The sequence below is a fragment of the Syngnathus scovelli genome, chromosome 9 (genome assembly GCF_024217435.2).
Source record: "Syngnathus scovelli strain Florida chromosome 9, RoL_Ssco_1.2, whole genome shotgun sequence".
In the NCBI taxonomy this organism is placed as follows: Eukaryota; Metazoa; Chordata; class Actinopteri; order Syngnathiformes; family Syngnathidae; genus Syngnathus; species Syngnathus scovelli.
Window position 1 is genome coordinate 6,201,816 of NC_090855.1, and position 15,281 is coordinate 6,217,096.

Here is a 15,281-nt window from a genome sequence, read left to right on the forward strand (position 1 = left end):
TTCTATCTGCTATCGTTGTCAAGTGCGGCGACATGGAGATGTACACTGTTATTAACACGGCACTTTTCATGTTACACTCACAACCAACATAAATTGTAACAGACTTTTTATTTTTTTAATCAACACGTTCGCGTGAGTGTATGAAAATAAGGCTGCTGTAATTCTGTCATTACTGATATGATGTGTAAACTGTATGATTATTTAGTGGCAAGATAAGATTTTGTCAAATACAACATGCAATTCTCTTTTAAAACCGCTTGACGGTATGATGTGCAAAACTGTATAATTATTAAGTGGCAAAATAAGATTTTGTCAAATACAACATGCAATTCTCTTTTAAAATCGCTTGACGGTGCTAGAGCACTGGAAAAAATAAATAAAAACACTGCAGCCTGTACCATGTATGCACTTTTTTTTGTCTCGTAACAGTGACATGAAACTAAAAATAAATCGCCCTTTTTATCATACAAAGAACAATAGTAAAAATATATGTAATGTAATCATTGGGAAAAAGGTGATATTGTTGTTAGTGAACATATGGCAGCAATTAGATTATACTTTATGAGATGAGGCTTCAGTCAGAAACATCACAAGGCCAAATACACCAGCACATGGGCTCAGTTCAGCACCTATGAAACCTTTAATGTGTTGACTGAATGCAGCACAATGTTAAATCACGTCATTGCTGAAATACTTGACAGGACTTTTGGGTCAGACAAAAGTTTAATTGGGTTATCCATGTAATCGTCATTGAGATCCTTAAGGCTAATAAGTATCAACTTCACAGTAACAAAGTAAACACTTTGACACACACACGCACGCGCGCGCGCACGCACAGACACACACCCACACACACACACACACACACATACATACATACATACATTTTCAACACTGCTTATAGTTTAGTCTATATACCATAAATGCAATTGACATCCATCATAACTATCATAAAATACAATACAATAAAATCTCTCAACACCACATAAACTCATAGGCTACATAGGCTATCAATATATAATTTAATTTACATTTCACACCACCCATTTACCTAATCAGCAAAGAGCAGCCTTTAAACAGTCTTAAGAGTGCTATTCGATGACTAAAATTAAAGCTTTTCATTGAAACAAACTATCAAATTAGGGATGGAATATATAAACATGAACAAGTAACCAATAATATGGTAGCTCAGTGATGGTTAAATCTAATGTTTTCAGAGTCTTTGGTTGTTTAAATTAACAGTCTGGATACTACATGTGTTATTTTGAGTGCTAATGCACATATAACATTTCATACCACATTATTTATATTTTTATTATAATGACATTACAGTCAAGTTATGACTTCTTTTGTGGCTAACCCATAAGTGAACCATTTTCAGTTTATTCTCTCTAAGGACAAAATACTATCAAACACCCTACTTATGATAGTGTTGATGTGCCAAACATACTAAATTGGAAGTATATTACAACTAAATATTTGTAAAACTGCTTTTTTTCTTCACAATATTGCAATTTTATTCTGATAATATTTTATGTATATATTTTCAGTTTATTCTCATTATTATATTATCTACATTTTTATATTGATGATATTTTATTCTGTAGTTTTAATATTTTCAAACTGCTATCAAAGGCATGTTAATTTTATCTGAGCGTTGAGTTTTAGAAAGTCTTGTTGGGATTGTTTCATCTGAATATTTTTTAATATTTATTTCCTATAAGGCCATTTAATGTATACATTTTGTGAAATATTTTAAATGAACAGTTTTAACAGTCATTAAAATAAGAGTACGTCATTCGAATAAATAGGCTTGTAAACATTTCAGAAAGTTGTAATCAACATTTGGTATGTTACAACACTAAATAGTAAATACATATTTGCAATTCCATAATCATTACTGAAATTATTTAACATAAAATCTAATTAGACTCCTCAAGAAATCAAATTATAGTACACTATATCCCATCCATGTTGATTTTATCATGCATGCTACTGAAAATATTTATAACAGCAATATTAGTAGTCTTCTCTGTCCTGTTATGATGCTTTGTCTGCTCCTCTAGATCTACAAAGTTAATCTATTATCTGCTCCTCTAGATCTACAAAGTTAATCTATTACATGCAAAATGAAGATGACCAACATGCCAAAGTTAGATAGCATCTTTTTGAAGACTACTGTATTCAGAGAAGATGCAAGTTGAACACCACAGTACCAGTTTCCAGTTCACTGATGTCAAACCAAAATGGGTTTACGCACAGCTTTACACATGCACAGTTGAAATTAAAATCACACTATAATTTCTTAGAAGATTTTTTTTTCTGGCACTTTTAAGTTTCTCTTGCTTTTGAGTCCTCCTCTCACCTCTTTGTCATATTTCAGACCTTTGCTGTGCATGCATTCATCCACCCTTCCTTCATTTACATTTTCACTTCAGCATTCAGACAACCAGCCAGTGATGAAGCTATGGGAGAACAAAATAAGACAATAAATTACACAAACCAATAATAGTCAAAAGATCAATTAGTTAATTGTAATATTTTTGATGATGAAAATATATTGTAACATGAACAAATCCATACGTACAGTGAACTGGCGAACTTCACCATTGTCTACCAAATGGTGTTCTGTCTCTGGGGTGATGGCATAAGCCAGTCTCTGCACCGGTAGAAAGGTGGATGACGTTAAGTAAAAAAATAAAGCCAAGTATAATTATATTCTGCCAACACTACTGAAACATGAGAGTGACAAAGTGGCTCAGCCTTACATCACAAAACTTTCCAGGTAGGCTACAAAGTTTGTAGATGGCGTAAAGGGGCACCATGGTCATCGATGAGATGGCCAGGCACCATCCAAGCACATTAGCCCAGGGAGGAAACGTGTACGTGCCATAGTTGGGGGCGTTGAATGTAGCAAAGCTCACTACCACCATAAACTAAGAGGAATTGGGTGGAAGAAATCATCACTTCATCAGATCCAATCACATTCCCAAAGATATACAAGCTATGTTAATCGAATATGTTAAACCAGGGGTTTTCAATTGGTTTTGTCCAAGGGACCATCATTATGTCCAAGAAGCAACTCGAGGACCACTGTTTTGGCGAAAGATTATTTTATTCTGCACCGAAGGAGGATAGACCTGTACAGGCCATTAATTTGCGTCTGCATGTCTATTTTTGGAATCTCTGCTGCATTTGGATGGGCAAATGATTCACAAAATTAGCTATAAAATATATCAAGTCTAAATAATGATTCAATTTTATTTTTAGAAATTTTACAATTATTTTCCATTTCCAATTTTGTGGACCACCTGCAATACTGCCATGGACCACCAGAGAGCCACAAACCACCAGTTGACGATCACTTTTGCATTAATCAATACCAAAGAAGGTAGTTCTCAGTTTTGCATTGACCCCTGTGCTAAACCGGCCGTAAATGTGAATTTGACTGTGAATGCTCCAATTTGTATGTTATATGTTTTGTTATTTTATGGTAAAAAAAAAAAAAACTCCTGCGAAAAAGGTCAATAAATCATATCAATCAGGCCTATAACACTGGTACGAGAGTTACTCACCAGGAGAAAGCAAGGGCTGACAAATTTCCAGCACAGCCTCCAGTATCTGCCTGGCCTGTGACCAATCATTTCCTCAATGTCATCACTGAATCGGTCCACACCTAGAACACAAGCAGACACTCAGAATTTATGCAATAACTCAGTCTGGGACAAATTAAAAAACACATTAGTGTAGCACTGACTAACAGGAAAAATTCTGTTACCTTATGCTATTGTATGTGTGTGAGTGTGGATTCAACATGTTTTCCTAACAATTTGGCAAAAAAAAAGTATAAGTGTACTTGGACTTTGCCAATACCGTGTACATGTACAACTTCAGTACCCCTCTTCACTTCATCCTTAATACGTACACAGTATGACTTACAATATCTTCGGTTGTCCACTAAATGCAGTGCTTTACTTTGTAAGAAATCCTCCTAAATTCAAATTTTAATAAAGTGTCTCAAAGTGTATCTTTTGTGGTAAATTTCTTAATTGTTTAAAAAAACACAATCGCAAGTTATAAATGATACAACAACAGTTCACTTTCCAGAGCTTTCTTTCCCAGAAGGCATCTCTTGCTGCTGAGGTTTTTATTGAGATGGACACAAGAACGAAAGACCACAGTGGCCAGGGTTGAAAGGTTCTTGTCAAAGCTATGAGGAAAGGGGGGGGAGGAGAAAAAAAAAAAGGCTCACCAAGGCCTCAGGCTTGATTTATCAGGCCTGCCAAGGTCGAACCCCACCAAACCCAAGACAGAAGTTCAAGTCTGTCTTTTTTTTCTGACCTTCAGATTTTGTTTATAATAATTTTTGCATGATGCTGTTTAGACATTTCAATCAATCAGACACAAACATTGTTCACTGCATATATAGTGGCATGTATTAATTAATAATGGATGAGAGAATGCAAATTCAATTCAAATACATTTGAGAATTTATTGCTCACTTAAGAAAACCCTGCACGCTATGTCACGTAGTCACAAGAACGACAACATATTGTAGGTGTGTAGTATACAACTGAAACTAAACTACATGTAACAATGTAGATGACCTGTGTAAAATTGAGTACTAAAGTTAGATTGAAGTCATTTCACTTATCAGCCAGCTGAGTAGGTTATGACAAATGGGAATTTCCTGCATCCCACATGCAGTTACCTAAACTGTACCAGCACTGCTGTGTAACACAAATGAACACAGGCAGAAGTCAAGTGTAGTGCAGAACCAAAACAAGGGTATTTATGTACAGAACTCTAATTTAATAATTGCATAACAGCGAATAAATTATCAAATAATAACTGAATAACCAGAACAAATTTTCCTTCATATCTTTTTTCATTGAATCGAAATAAAAAAAAAAGAATTACTTCTAGTGAGATTATTATTACTGTATTTTGTCAATAATTGTTGTTTAAAATTTCAGAATTTTGTTATCATCATGAAAGTGACTAAGGTTTTCTGCTTTTATGTTCCAGTAAATGGCCACAGTAGTTGTTTGCAACAACTTTGCTCTTTATCTTTTCTACTTGTTTGGAGTGGCATATTCAAAAACGAGAGAGCCACTATTGATTGCCATTTCCTGGAGCCTTACAATGGCAGTCACAACATGATGACATGATAATGATCATTTAATAGACAGATTATGCCTCAAGCAGGAGGCACATTGAGGTGGCCAGAGACTAAAGTGGTGAAAACCATTAGTGTGCGTTGACATTTTTGTTTCTTTACACTTAGGTCTAATAGAACTGGGTTACATTGAGTCACAGCACATCTATACAGACAGATTTTTCATCAGAGCCCTAATAAAACATTGGCATTGCCCGCCACGACAACATAAATGATCTTTTCTTCTCCTATCATTCTATTTCTCAGTTTCTCACTTTCTCTTACCGTAAAACCATGCAATACCGATAGCTTCAATAAGCACTCCAAACAGAATGGATGTCCCTGCGGCAAAGTGGTCCAATAGAGTAAACACATACATCCCACCCTAGATTGACAGAGAGAAACAGAGATAAAATACTCATACTGAAATGAGTGTTACAGTATGCAGATTGAAGCTCTCGATTACATAACTAAACTTCACATTTCATTAGATTATAACAATTCCAGAAAATATTAGTGGTAGTAGTACCACACCCCCTGAGTAGCAGTCTCTGCATGATACTTGCATTTGTAACGCAGAAGAGAGAGATGAGGAAAGTGCCGGACACAATGAAGAGGGTGAACAGTTCTCTGTGCTTATGGAGGCATTTGAATTCATCAATCAGACCAGTAATGACAGACTCCATTCCACCCATCTAAAAAGTACAACAAAAGAAGAGAATAAACACTAAGACTGTCTTTTACACAGCTGCTCAAATGCACATCCTAAACACCGCACATTAAAAGAAATTCTATAATGATGTTAACTTGTCTTTGGTTATGCAGATTGGCGAATGCCTTTTTCTGATGAAACAATTTTTATGTTCAACAGGGGAGTTCATGCGGTTGAACAGAGCAAGGTTTAAGAGGGCACAGACAGAGAGAATGGAGAAAAACAGGACAATAGCAGAATAATACAATATACAATTAGTTTAACATTAGAAATTTGCAGAGGTGGGCATCGTCCTCCACATGTCCGGTGTAGTTGTAAAGGAAGGTGACTCCATACTCACGGCACTGTCGATGCCTAGTGTCAAGAGCATGATGAAGAAAATTACTGCCCACACCGATGACCCAGGTAAAGTGGCAATGGCTTCAGGGTAAATAACAAACACCAATCCAGCCCCTAAACACCAAAAAAAAAAAAAAACAATAAATCATCAAGTCCAGTATAAGAGCTGTTTAAAAAATATGAAGTGGTGTAAAAATTTACTACATCTTATTTTGTAGTCCACCAACGCAATATCTTGGTTTTCTTGTAACAAAAAAAAAATAAAAAAAATAAATTGGAAGCAAACCCTGCCCAACAAGATTTTTTTAAATCAATACCTCTTGATAATGTCCGTCAACACGGGCCATTATTTTGTTTGTAAGAGCAGAATTTTTAAAACATTGCTTGTATTTGATTCCATTACATTGTGCATGATGTATGCTCACTGTTTAGTATTAATTGCAGCCAGTGTCAATTTGTTGTGAAGAATAGGTTGGTAACTCTGAACCTTTTTACTCTTTCAAGAGGTTAAATGGTATCAGAGCTAATCATAGAACAATGCTGGTACGTATTACACACATACAGTCAAAATCGTGCTTTGCGAGTTCAGCACCACGGACAGCTCCAATATGCTGTTGACATAGTGGCAGCCAAAGACTGCAACTTGAATTAAATTTAGACGGATAACCAAATGGCCTTTACCTCAGTAAAACTATCAACGGGAGGATTTATGATGTTTTGACGGCAGCTTGTGGACACACAATTTAGACTTAACATAATCGTGCAGTTGTTTTCAACAGTGGTGCTTTTAAAAGCTGTTGTCTCAGTCCAATACTGTACCAAGTTTTTACCTATGATAGTGTTGTAAAACATCATAACTTCACAGTGATTTTTTATATGCTAATTGCAGAGACCTGTCTGTTTGGTGTTTCACTGGCATTTTGATTGTTACATAAAACAGCTAATATTTGATTGACGTGTCTCAAGTTCAATGGCTCATCTACGAGTAATCTAATTAATTTCTACAGATCAGAAACCGAAACATTTTCATTGTAAATATTGTGGTTCGGCTCGACAGCATTATAGATATATATTTTAGATATATAGATAGATATCTATCACATAATATTAAATTATGAAAATTCAGATAAAATGCTCGAGAAGTAAATTTTTATTGGTTGGCTGGTCTGCTTTGGTCTCTTCTCATGTTTTTTTTTAGTTTGTTTATTTACATTTCTGAACCCCAGCGTGTTTCTTCTACTTACGTAGATGCACAATATGTAGTGGTTCTGAATCATCTGTTAGCAATAAGCATTAAGTAGAAAACTTTATAAATGAAGAAAATGCATGAAAAACAAATGCTTTAAAACAAATTGAAAATATTGTCACTCAACCCGAACTGTAATTTTTGTGTGTCATAAAAATAGCAGCATACCGTCTCTTGCAACCATATCCAGTGCCACATTGTGCTTGTATGACATGTAGCCAAGGAAGGAGAAGACAACAAAGCCAGAGAAGAAGCTGGTCAAAGAGTTAATGGAGCTCGTGATGATGGCGTCCCTGCATCATTAAAATCAAATCAGATGAAGATGCAATATGAAAAGACAGAATGCAGAATTAGTTAATATCAACTAACATATCCCAACATAATTAGTCCATCATCATCGTGTGGATAGAGCTGACCAGTGAAGACCTGCATTATACAGTATATTCCCAAATAGTAAAAATTGCTGGCATCTCCAATATTGATGAATAAAGATGCTCCAGCATTATACACAAACAAAACATAATGTATACACCCAATTAAAAACAAACAAAGCTTTTGGAAGTTTTTGTTTGAAATTTTTCAGTTTGTGTGGAAATAATATATATGGCAGGTTTCAAGGAGCTTCAAAGGGTATTGTAACTCACCTGTTGCCTTGTCTGTGTGTTTGTGCCTTGTTTGTGTGTGCGTGTGTGTGTGCGTGCGTGCGAGGCAACTTCCCACGTGCGAGTCTCTTTACCTGTAGCAGTTGTTGCTGAATTTGTTGTAGCTGGAAAAGGCGATTAGCACACCAAACCCAACTCCCAGTGAGAAACAGATTTGCGTGGCGGCATCGATCCAAACCTGGGGGGGAAGGGCGACAGAAAAGGTGCACTTGTGTGAAGCGGCAAACAAAAGACACAGGAGAGGAAAAAAGGCCATTATTAGGGATAATTGCAGGAAACTCATTCAACGGCAATAGATGAAAGACGCTGGTGAATACAGGGGTAATTTTGCAAATTACAGAGCCATGCATCTATCTAATCTAATTCTCCAATTCCCTGCAATGTTTCTCTCTTTTTCACACCCTTTTTTTTTTCCATATCTGAGTATTTAGTTGCAGATACTTGATGATCTCGAGTAAGGTAAATACAACGGCTGGGTTAAAATGGTTGTTTGTATGTAACCCTTATATTTAATTCATTGGTTTTCTGAATAGAAGAAATAATTTCAAAGTTATGATTAGCGCCACTACGTTAACTGTTTCACGCCGTCATGGCTACATGAAGTTTCTGACCCCGAGAAAGGGACCATTGACATTTTTTTCGGAAGATATTTGTAAAATTGATTATTTGAGTAGGGACAAATGCTACAACTTATATTACAATTTTTCAACTTTTATAGAAACACAATGAGGAACTATTATAGGAAAATTTACCAATAAAGTTTAAAAAAATTAACTATGTAAAAATAGATGTATGCATTGTATTTTGCAATCATATTTTTTATCCCCAGTGTTCTTCTTTTTTTTTCTGCACCCAAATATCCTTACTGATTCCTGTTTTCCACTTGGCTCTCACCTTGGCATCACAGAGTTTTAGGAAGTCGACAGAAAGGTAAGCTTTAATGCCATCCGTGGCTCCGGGCAGGGTGACTCCGCGGATGAGCAGCACAGTCAAGACGACATAGGGCATGGTGGCTGTGATCCACACAACCTGAGAGGGTCAAAGAAGACAAATACACACATGCACACTCAGAAAAGTAGTTACAATATGCACTTTATAGACATCAAGATGGCCACACAATAATTCGACTACTGTATCGGAGCGAGTTCAATTTAAAACACCCAGTTACATCTTTAAATCTTCTGTACACACACACAAACACAAAATTCTGTTTCAATTCCATACCTTGCCGGACGTCTTGACACCCTTCCACAGACTGAAGTAAAGCAAAACAATGACCACACCGAGACAGGAAGTCAACTGCCATCGTGGGCGACCCAGGTCATCAATACCGCTGCTGTCCTGAATGTGGAGCACCCCTCGCCTATGGGAAGGAATATTCTGGTGAAAATCAAGAGTACACTGCTTCGATTGAAATATCCAAAATTATCAGATTTAAACAAATCTAGGAAATGAACGATTCTTGATGACTAACTGTAAAACCAATATGAGATATTTTAATGTAAGTATACCCTTTGGGTGTGTGTCTATAATAAACAATCAATTCTATGAGATAAAATAAGACCTTGATCAAGGTATAAAAATGGACCTTAATGCGATGATTTAGATTATTCCAGCGAGGTTCTGACAATAAATGCAGTCATGTCTGCTGGTGGTTCACTGGAACTAGTGCACTGCCATCTGATTATAGTGACCCCTAAGTAGTATTTATGACCAGACTCCTTCTTTCAACACACTTTTAAACAAATCTCTTTGAAATAGGGGTTGATTGCATCTTAAAATAGCTAACTTACTCAAAGTACTCTTGAGCTGGTGTGGCCTTATAAATGTCACTGATTGTGCTGTTGTCAGCCCAGTCAGAGCAGTTTGGACTATTCCAAGAGTTGTTGCAATGCACCCAGGGGAGCTCGCTGGTGAATGAGGAGAAGAGGTAGTAGAGAGCCCAAGAGATGATGACATTATAGTAGAAGCCAACATAAAGGGAAATGAGGATCACTGTAAATCCAACACCTGTGACACAAGAACGGTCATTCATCATTTAAAGTAAACATTATGACATTTGAAAGTGAAATAAATATATATGTGCATTCATTCATTGTGAATATAACAACTGCCTGATATAATGTAGGGCAAGAATCAACAATACTGTATATTTAAGTTTCAGTTGAAGTTTCATTTTCAGTGATGTTGCAAAAGTGAAAAATTACCAGAGCCAAATTAGAATTCAAAAGAATTGTGGAAGCTATACTTGTCCAACAGCATGCAGCCTCACAGTGTGTCAATCTACACTGACTCTCACCCTTCCTCCCTTTTCTTCAGATAAATTGATCTTGGGGGGGGTCATCTTGTTGATCAGAATAATTACTGCCAATATGGGCATGTATATGTATGCATTTGAATAATTACTGTTATCCCCCCACTGAGAGGCAGAGAATGACAGTGTGTGAAGTGTGTGATTAGAACGTCAATGTCTTCTGAGGAACCCAGACGGACAGCACATGTTCACAGACATGAGGCCCACGCTTGCATACATACACACACACACAGACACGCATCCACAAACACACATCCACACGCTCTCTCCCTGTCACCCACAAGGGGCTTAAACACAACTATGAGCCACCTTCAGGTTGACAAGGACATTATTGGATACAGGATGGGTGTCTGGTGGCATGCTGAGAAGCAACAGATGGTCTTGGTGATGGTCTGTTACTAAATTTGCATGGAGACAGATCATCATCATGTATATGCACTTATGTATACATATAAAATTGATGGCTGGTAATACAAAAATAGATCAATAAATACAACAAAATGAGGGGAAAAAACAAAGATGAAGTAGGAAAAAGATTTTAAAAAAGAAAGAAGTACCTATATACAAAAAAATATATAATCCCAGCAAATTGCATCCTGGCTCACCAATATTGTTTTGAAGAGAAACCTGCAGAGATTGTCAGCAACTGTTTGACAAAAGCATCCAGACGATCGAGACAACAGTCTAAAAGCCTAATTTTCATTTGTTTTCCATCTGACTGCAATCCGAACCTGATGTTCTGGGAGGATAAACAATGCCTGTCCGTGCTTGACAAAGACAAGTGAACAAAAGGAGAACTGGCAGGCAAGTGGGTAGACAAGCAGACACACATGGACATGTAGGTATTGAAGGGAAGTCAACAAGTTGACAGTGTAGTGGGAAGGTACATGGACACATGGACAGACTTTGATGGATTAAGTGGATCACGCAGGCAAAACATGTACTACAGTATATATGCTGACATTAGGGTAACACCCACACAATTGGGTACCAATACAAGAGTAGTTTTTAATATTGATAATTTTGCTGGCTAATTGAATCATGTTGCTTAGGGGAGGTCAACCATAATGTCCCATAAAATGCGAACATTAACGTTAACGTTTATGCTAACTATAGATTGTAAAAGCAGAATGAATTGCTCGTTAAAAAGTTAAACGGGTATAGAATAGGCTGCATGCATGCAGCTCCAAGTGATGACGTTAGTCTATTACGTCTCCAATTCTCTCTTTGATTGGGCCTTTGGATGGCTAAGTCAATCCCCGACCTTATTCCAAGAGAGCATGTATTCCACCTCCTAAAGTGGGGATTGAAGGGAGAAGCCTCTAGAATAACAACGTTCCTTTTGTACCATCAAAGAAAGTAGTCAATTGAAACAGATTGTTGTAGACAGAAGTTTTGCATCGTCACAAGAGCTAAGTGTCATATTATAGTATAGTACAATGGCTCACAGTATGATCCATATTGTTAAATTCATAATTTTGACTGTTAAAATTGAGCATTATCTTTAGAAATTAGATTCAATATTAACAGCTTTAGATACTTGCGTATTGGGTGCTGGTGTAGCTAATGTGCGTTTACCTTTGAATATGGGACATATTTTCCAGACCCCTGCGGCTCCCTCTCTGTTGTACTGTCCCAGAGCCAGCTCCATGTAAAATAGAGGCATGCCCGCTATCACCATAAAGAACAGGTATGGAACCAAGAAAGCACCTGTACACACACAGACACGTTTTATTTCTATTTCCTGAACAGACATGTCAATAATGCATGTTAGTAGCACTGAGCATCCTTCAGAACGGGGTGTGAGCTTGACGATGGCTACAGCTTCTAAACCTAATGAGAGCTCTATGTTAAACAGCCATAATTAGTGACCATAATTGTTGGAGCTAATCTATTCAGAGCAGCTGTGGTTGCTTTTTTATCCTTATTTTGATCTCTTGAAAGGGTTAGAATTGGAGAAAAGAAACAGGAGATGATACACACTTACAACCTTACAAAATGGGAAACATTCTTAATTCAAGCATGTAAAACTTCCACCTTCATTTCACCTTTGTCAAATCTCTCTCAATGAAACCACAAATGTAAACAGTGTCACCCTTCATTTCCACCTCAACTATTTTAATAGAGGAGGCTGATTTTCTGTCATACTACCCATTCCTCTCTTTTTTCCCCCCATTACATCCAACTTCCCAAACTCAGCCATCAGCTTTAAACTCACCTCCCCCATTTTTGTAGCAGAGGTAAGGAAACCTCCAGACGTTGGCGAGATCCACCGCAAATCCAATCACTGATAGCAGGAAGTCAATTTTCTTTCCCCAAGTTTCCCTTTCCTCCTCACCACTGGGGCTGGTCTGAGTCGTGGTCGGTGCCACAAGGGTGGTAGAGGTGAACTGAACTCCGTTCTGCTCCTTCACAAGGATCAGCTCCACCTGGAAGTTACCATGAGTTATCATGAGTTACCATATCCACCATTGTGGTTTGGGCATGTCAAAATAGTTTTCTATTTCTTCCTTGACTTCTAGCATAATGTATCAGAATGAATTTGAATAATAATACGGCATTAGAAGCTTTATTTAAAAAAAAAAAAAAAAAAAACGTGGTAAAGCTTATTTTTGACTGACTTTATTATAGCTTCTACAGTCTGATAGATGCCTGGTGTAGAATGCCATTGCATACACACTGACGGTTCACACTGTTCAACTTGTTCTCTCTAGGAACCAAAATATCAAAACGACCTCTCAATGTAATACGGTGCAGTTCGGTACCACAATAAAACAACAGATCAATAAAAAAACGTAATTAGATGGGATGAGTACAATATAATATGTAATTTTACAAATGTTAATGTTCTCTCACTTTCCACACTATAATCAGATTTAGCACTTCATGAACGACAATGACAGTGTTACAGTATAGCACACCACACGTAATACGACATGCTGAACATCTTCACTGACCTCTTTTGCACCCATAGCATTGGAAGGGCTTTTTTCTGGGGCTACGACTGATGACATCAGGTTAACCGGGACTCTATCCTTCAGCATGGAGGGGTACTCAGCTTTCGGTAAAGGCAAATGACCCTGATTATAGAAAACAGAGGAAGATGAATGTAGAATAAACATAATAAAATGTACCTATTCCCCTGCATTAATAATGGAGATCCAGGAATACGGCAAGACACCGGAGTACCAGAGAAAACCCATGCACGCAGGAGAACATGCAAACTCCACACAGGAAGGCCGGAGTCAAGGTTTGAACACGTAAGATTAGAACTGTGAGCCTGTCGTGCTAACTAGTACCCCACTAATGCAGTCCAAATGTTATACGCTCAGCCTAAATAAATTTATTTGAAACTGTTTAATGCTGTTAATTCTGAGCATGTTGTGATTACTTTGTTTCTGGATTTGCATACAAAGAAATTATTAGAAAATATTGTCAAAACTCAACAGGGAGTGATGCGGAACTCACACTGCACACTCATTACAGTTCACACTTGTTGATCGCCATTTTGCAAACACCCAATAAAATCGGCACAACATTCACTTTTTAGATCGAATTCAGCTTTGCTTCACTAAAATTAGCTGAGTAGAATGCACTGTAAAATAAACTATTAGTCTCCTGTATAAGTTCCCAAGTCAACAAATTCAGAAATATACAGTCAATAAATTATAAAACAAACAAACATGAAATATATACGGCAGTGTTATATTTCACCTAAGAAGTTCATTTGAAAAAAAAGGTTACCATGTTTATAGTATAACTTTGTTTGAGATTTAATCAATTTAACATCCTTTAAATTTCAAAAGACTTCACTATAAAAACTATTTATAATATACTTTGCAAACATTACTGCAAGACTAAATTGACATACAATTTTATTTTCATATATACTAGTATACATATATATGCAAACAATTATCATCTGATGGAAAACTCACCGTTCACCAGTATCAAGTGAAAAGCTCCCTCTGTTGAAAATTTCGTTTGTCACCTTCCAGTTGTGTTGAGGTTCCTTACTTGGCTACAAAATAATAAATGACATATTAACTTTATATATCAAAAATCATATAAAACTATTCTAAATGAAATGAACAAAAATAGTGCAAAAAAACACAGTGACAGATAAGGATAAGACACAAAAAGATCAAAAGAACTGCTAGTCAATGATGAAGTGGAATCCTCTTTGGCTACCAGAAGACCGTGTGGTCTGCTGTGGGGATCTGTCTGCAGGACCACTCTTGAAATATGAGGAACAATCAACAACACCCCCCCACCCCCCTCCAGTCCCTCTGACCCCTCCCTCCTCCCATCCTCACCATGCCTTTGTCTATTTGTCCTCTTCACGATCCAAGTCACTGTAAATTTCTTCTGATAAGTATCATCCCATCTCTCTGGAAATTGAGGACGTAAAAACAGAAAATATTCACAAGTACTTTCTGTTTTTGCCAACATCAAATTGAATATGCTTATGTTGATACTAACAAAAACTATAGTTTTCTACAATGTCGTGAAAGTAGATGTAGCACCATTAACCCCTTCATAGATCGGAGTATTTAATCAAGGTGTCAATCCACCTCAATGTGTGGGGGTATTTTCTGACATTATGCTTATAGGACCAAATAAATTGTCATTTAAAGAGAAGATTTCAGTCACATTACCTTCTTCAACAGCATCACAGTCATAAAACATACGTATGAACCTAGAGGAAGTGTGTGGGAAGAGAACAATAGTCAAAAAATGAGATGAAATTTGAGGATGGACCCAAAATGTACTAAAACTTTTACAATAGAATACAATATACATACAACTTGAAGTGTAACAATGTATTTTACAACTGCGGCTGTATCAAA

The 15,281-nt window shown here is 36.8% G+C and overlaps 1 protein-coding gene across 1 annotated transcript; it reads right to left on the reverse strand.

The window, feature by feature from the left end:
* Nucleotides 1-616: 616 nt before the first annotated feature.
* On the reverse strand, nucleotides 617-14,638 carry slc6a3 (solute carrier family 6 member 3). The gene is made up of 16 exons (XM_049730281.2): nucleotides 14,370-14,638; nucleotides 13,389-13,511; nucleotides 12,650-12,860; nucleotides 12,010-12,141; nucleotides 9,911-10,127; nucleotides 9,342-9,480; nucleotides 9,012-9,146; nucleotides 8,192-8,295; nucleotides 7,624-7,748; nucleotides 6,211-6,323; nucleotides 5,725-5,853; nucleotides 5,444-5,543; nucleotides 3,576-3,676; nucleotides 2,769-2,936; nucleotides 2,588-2,659; nucleotides 617-2,465 (listed from the first exon to the last, which is right to left on the reverse strand). The coding sequence occupies exons 2-16, from the start codon at nucleotides 13,473-13,475 to the stop codon at nucleotides 2,442-2,444; spliced, it is 1,857 nt and encodes a 618-aa protein (XP_049586238.1). The 5' UTR covers nucleotides 13,476-13,511; nucleotides 14,370-14,638; the 3' UTR covers nucleotides 617-2,441.
* Nucleotides 14,639-15,281: the final 643 nt, after the last annotated feature.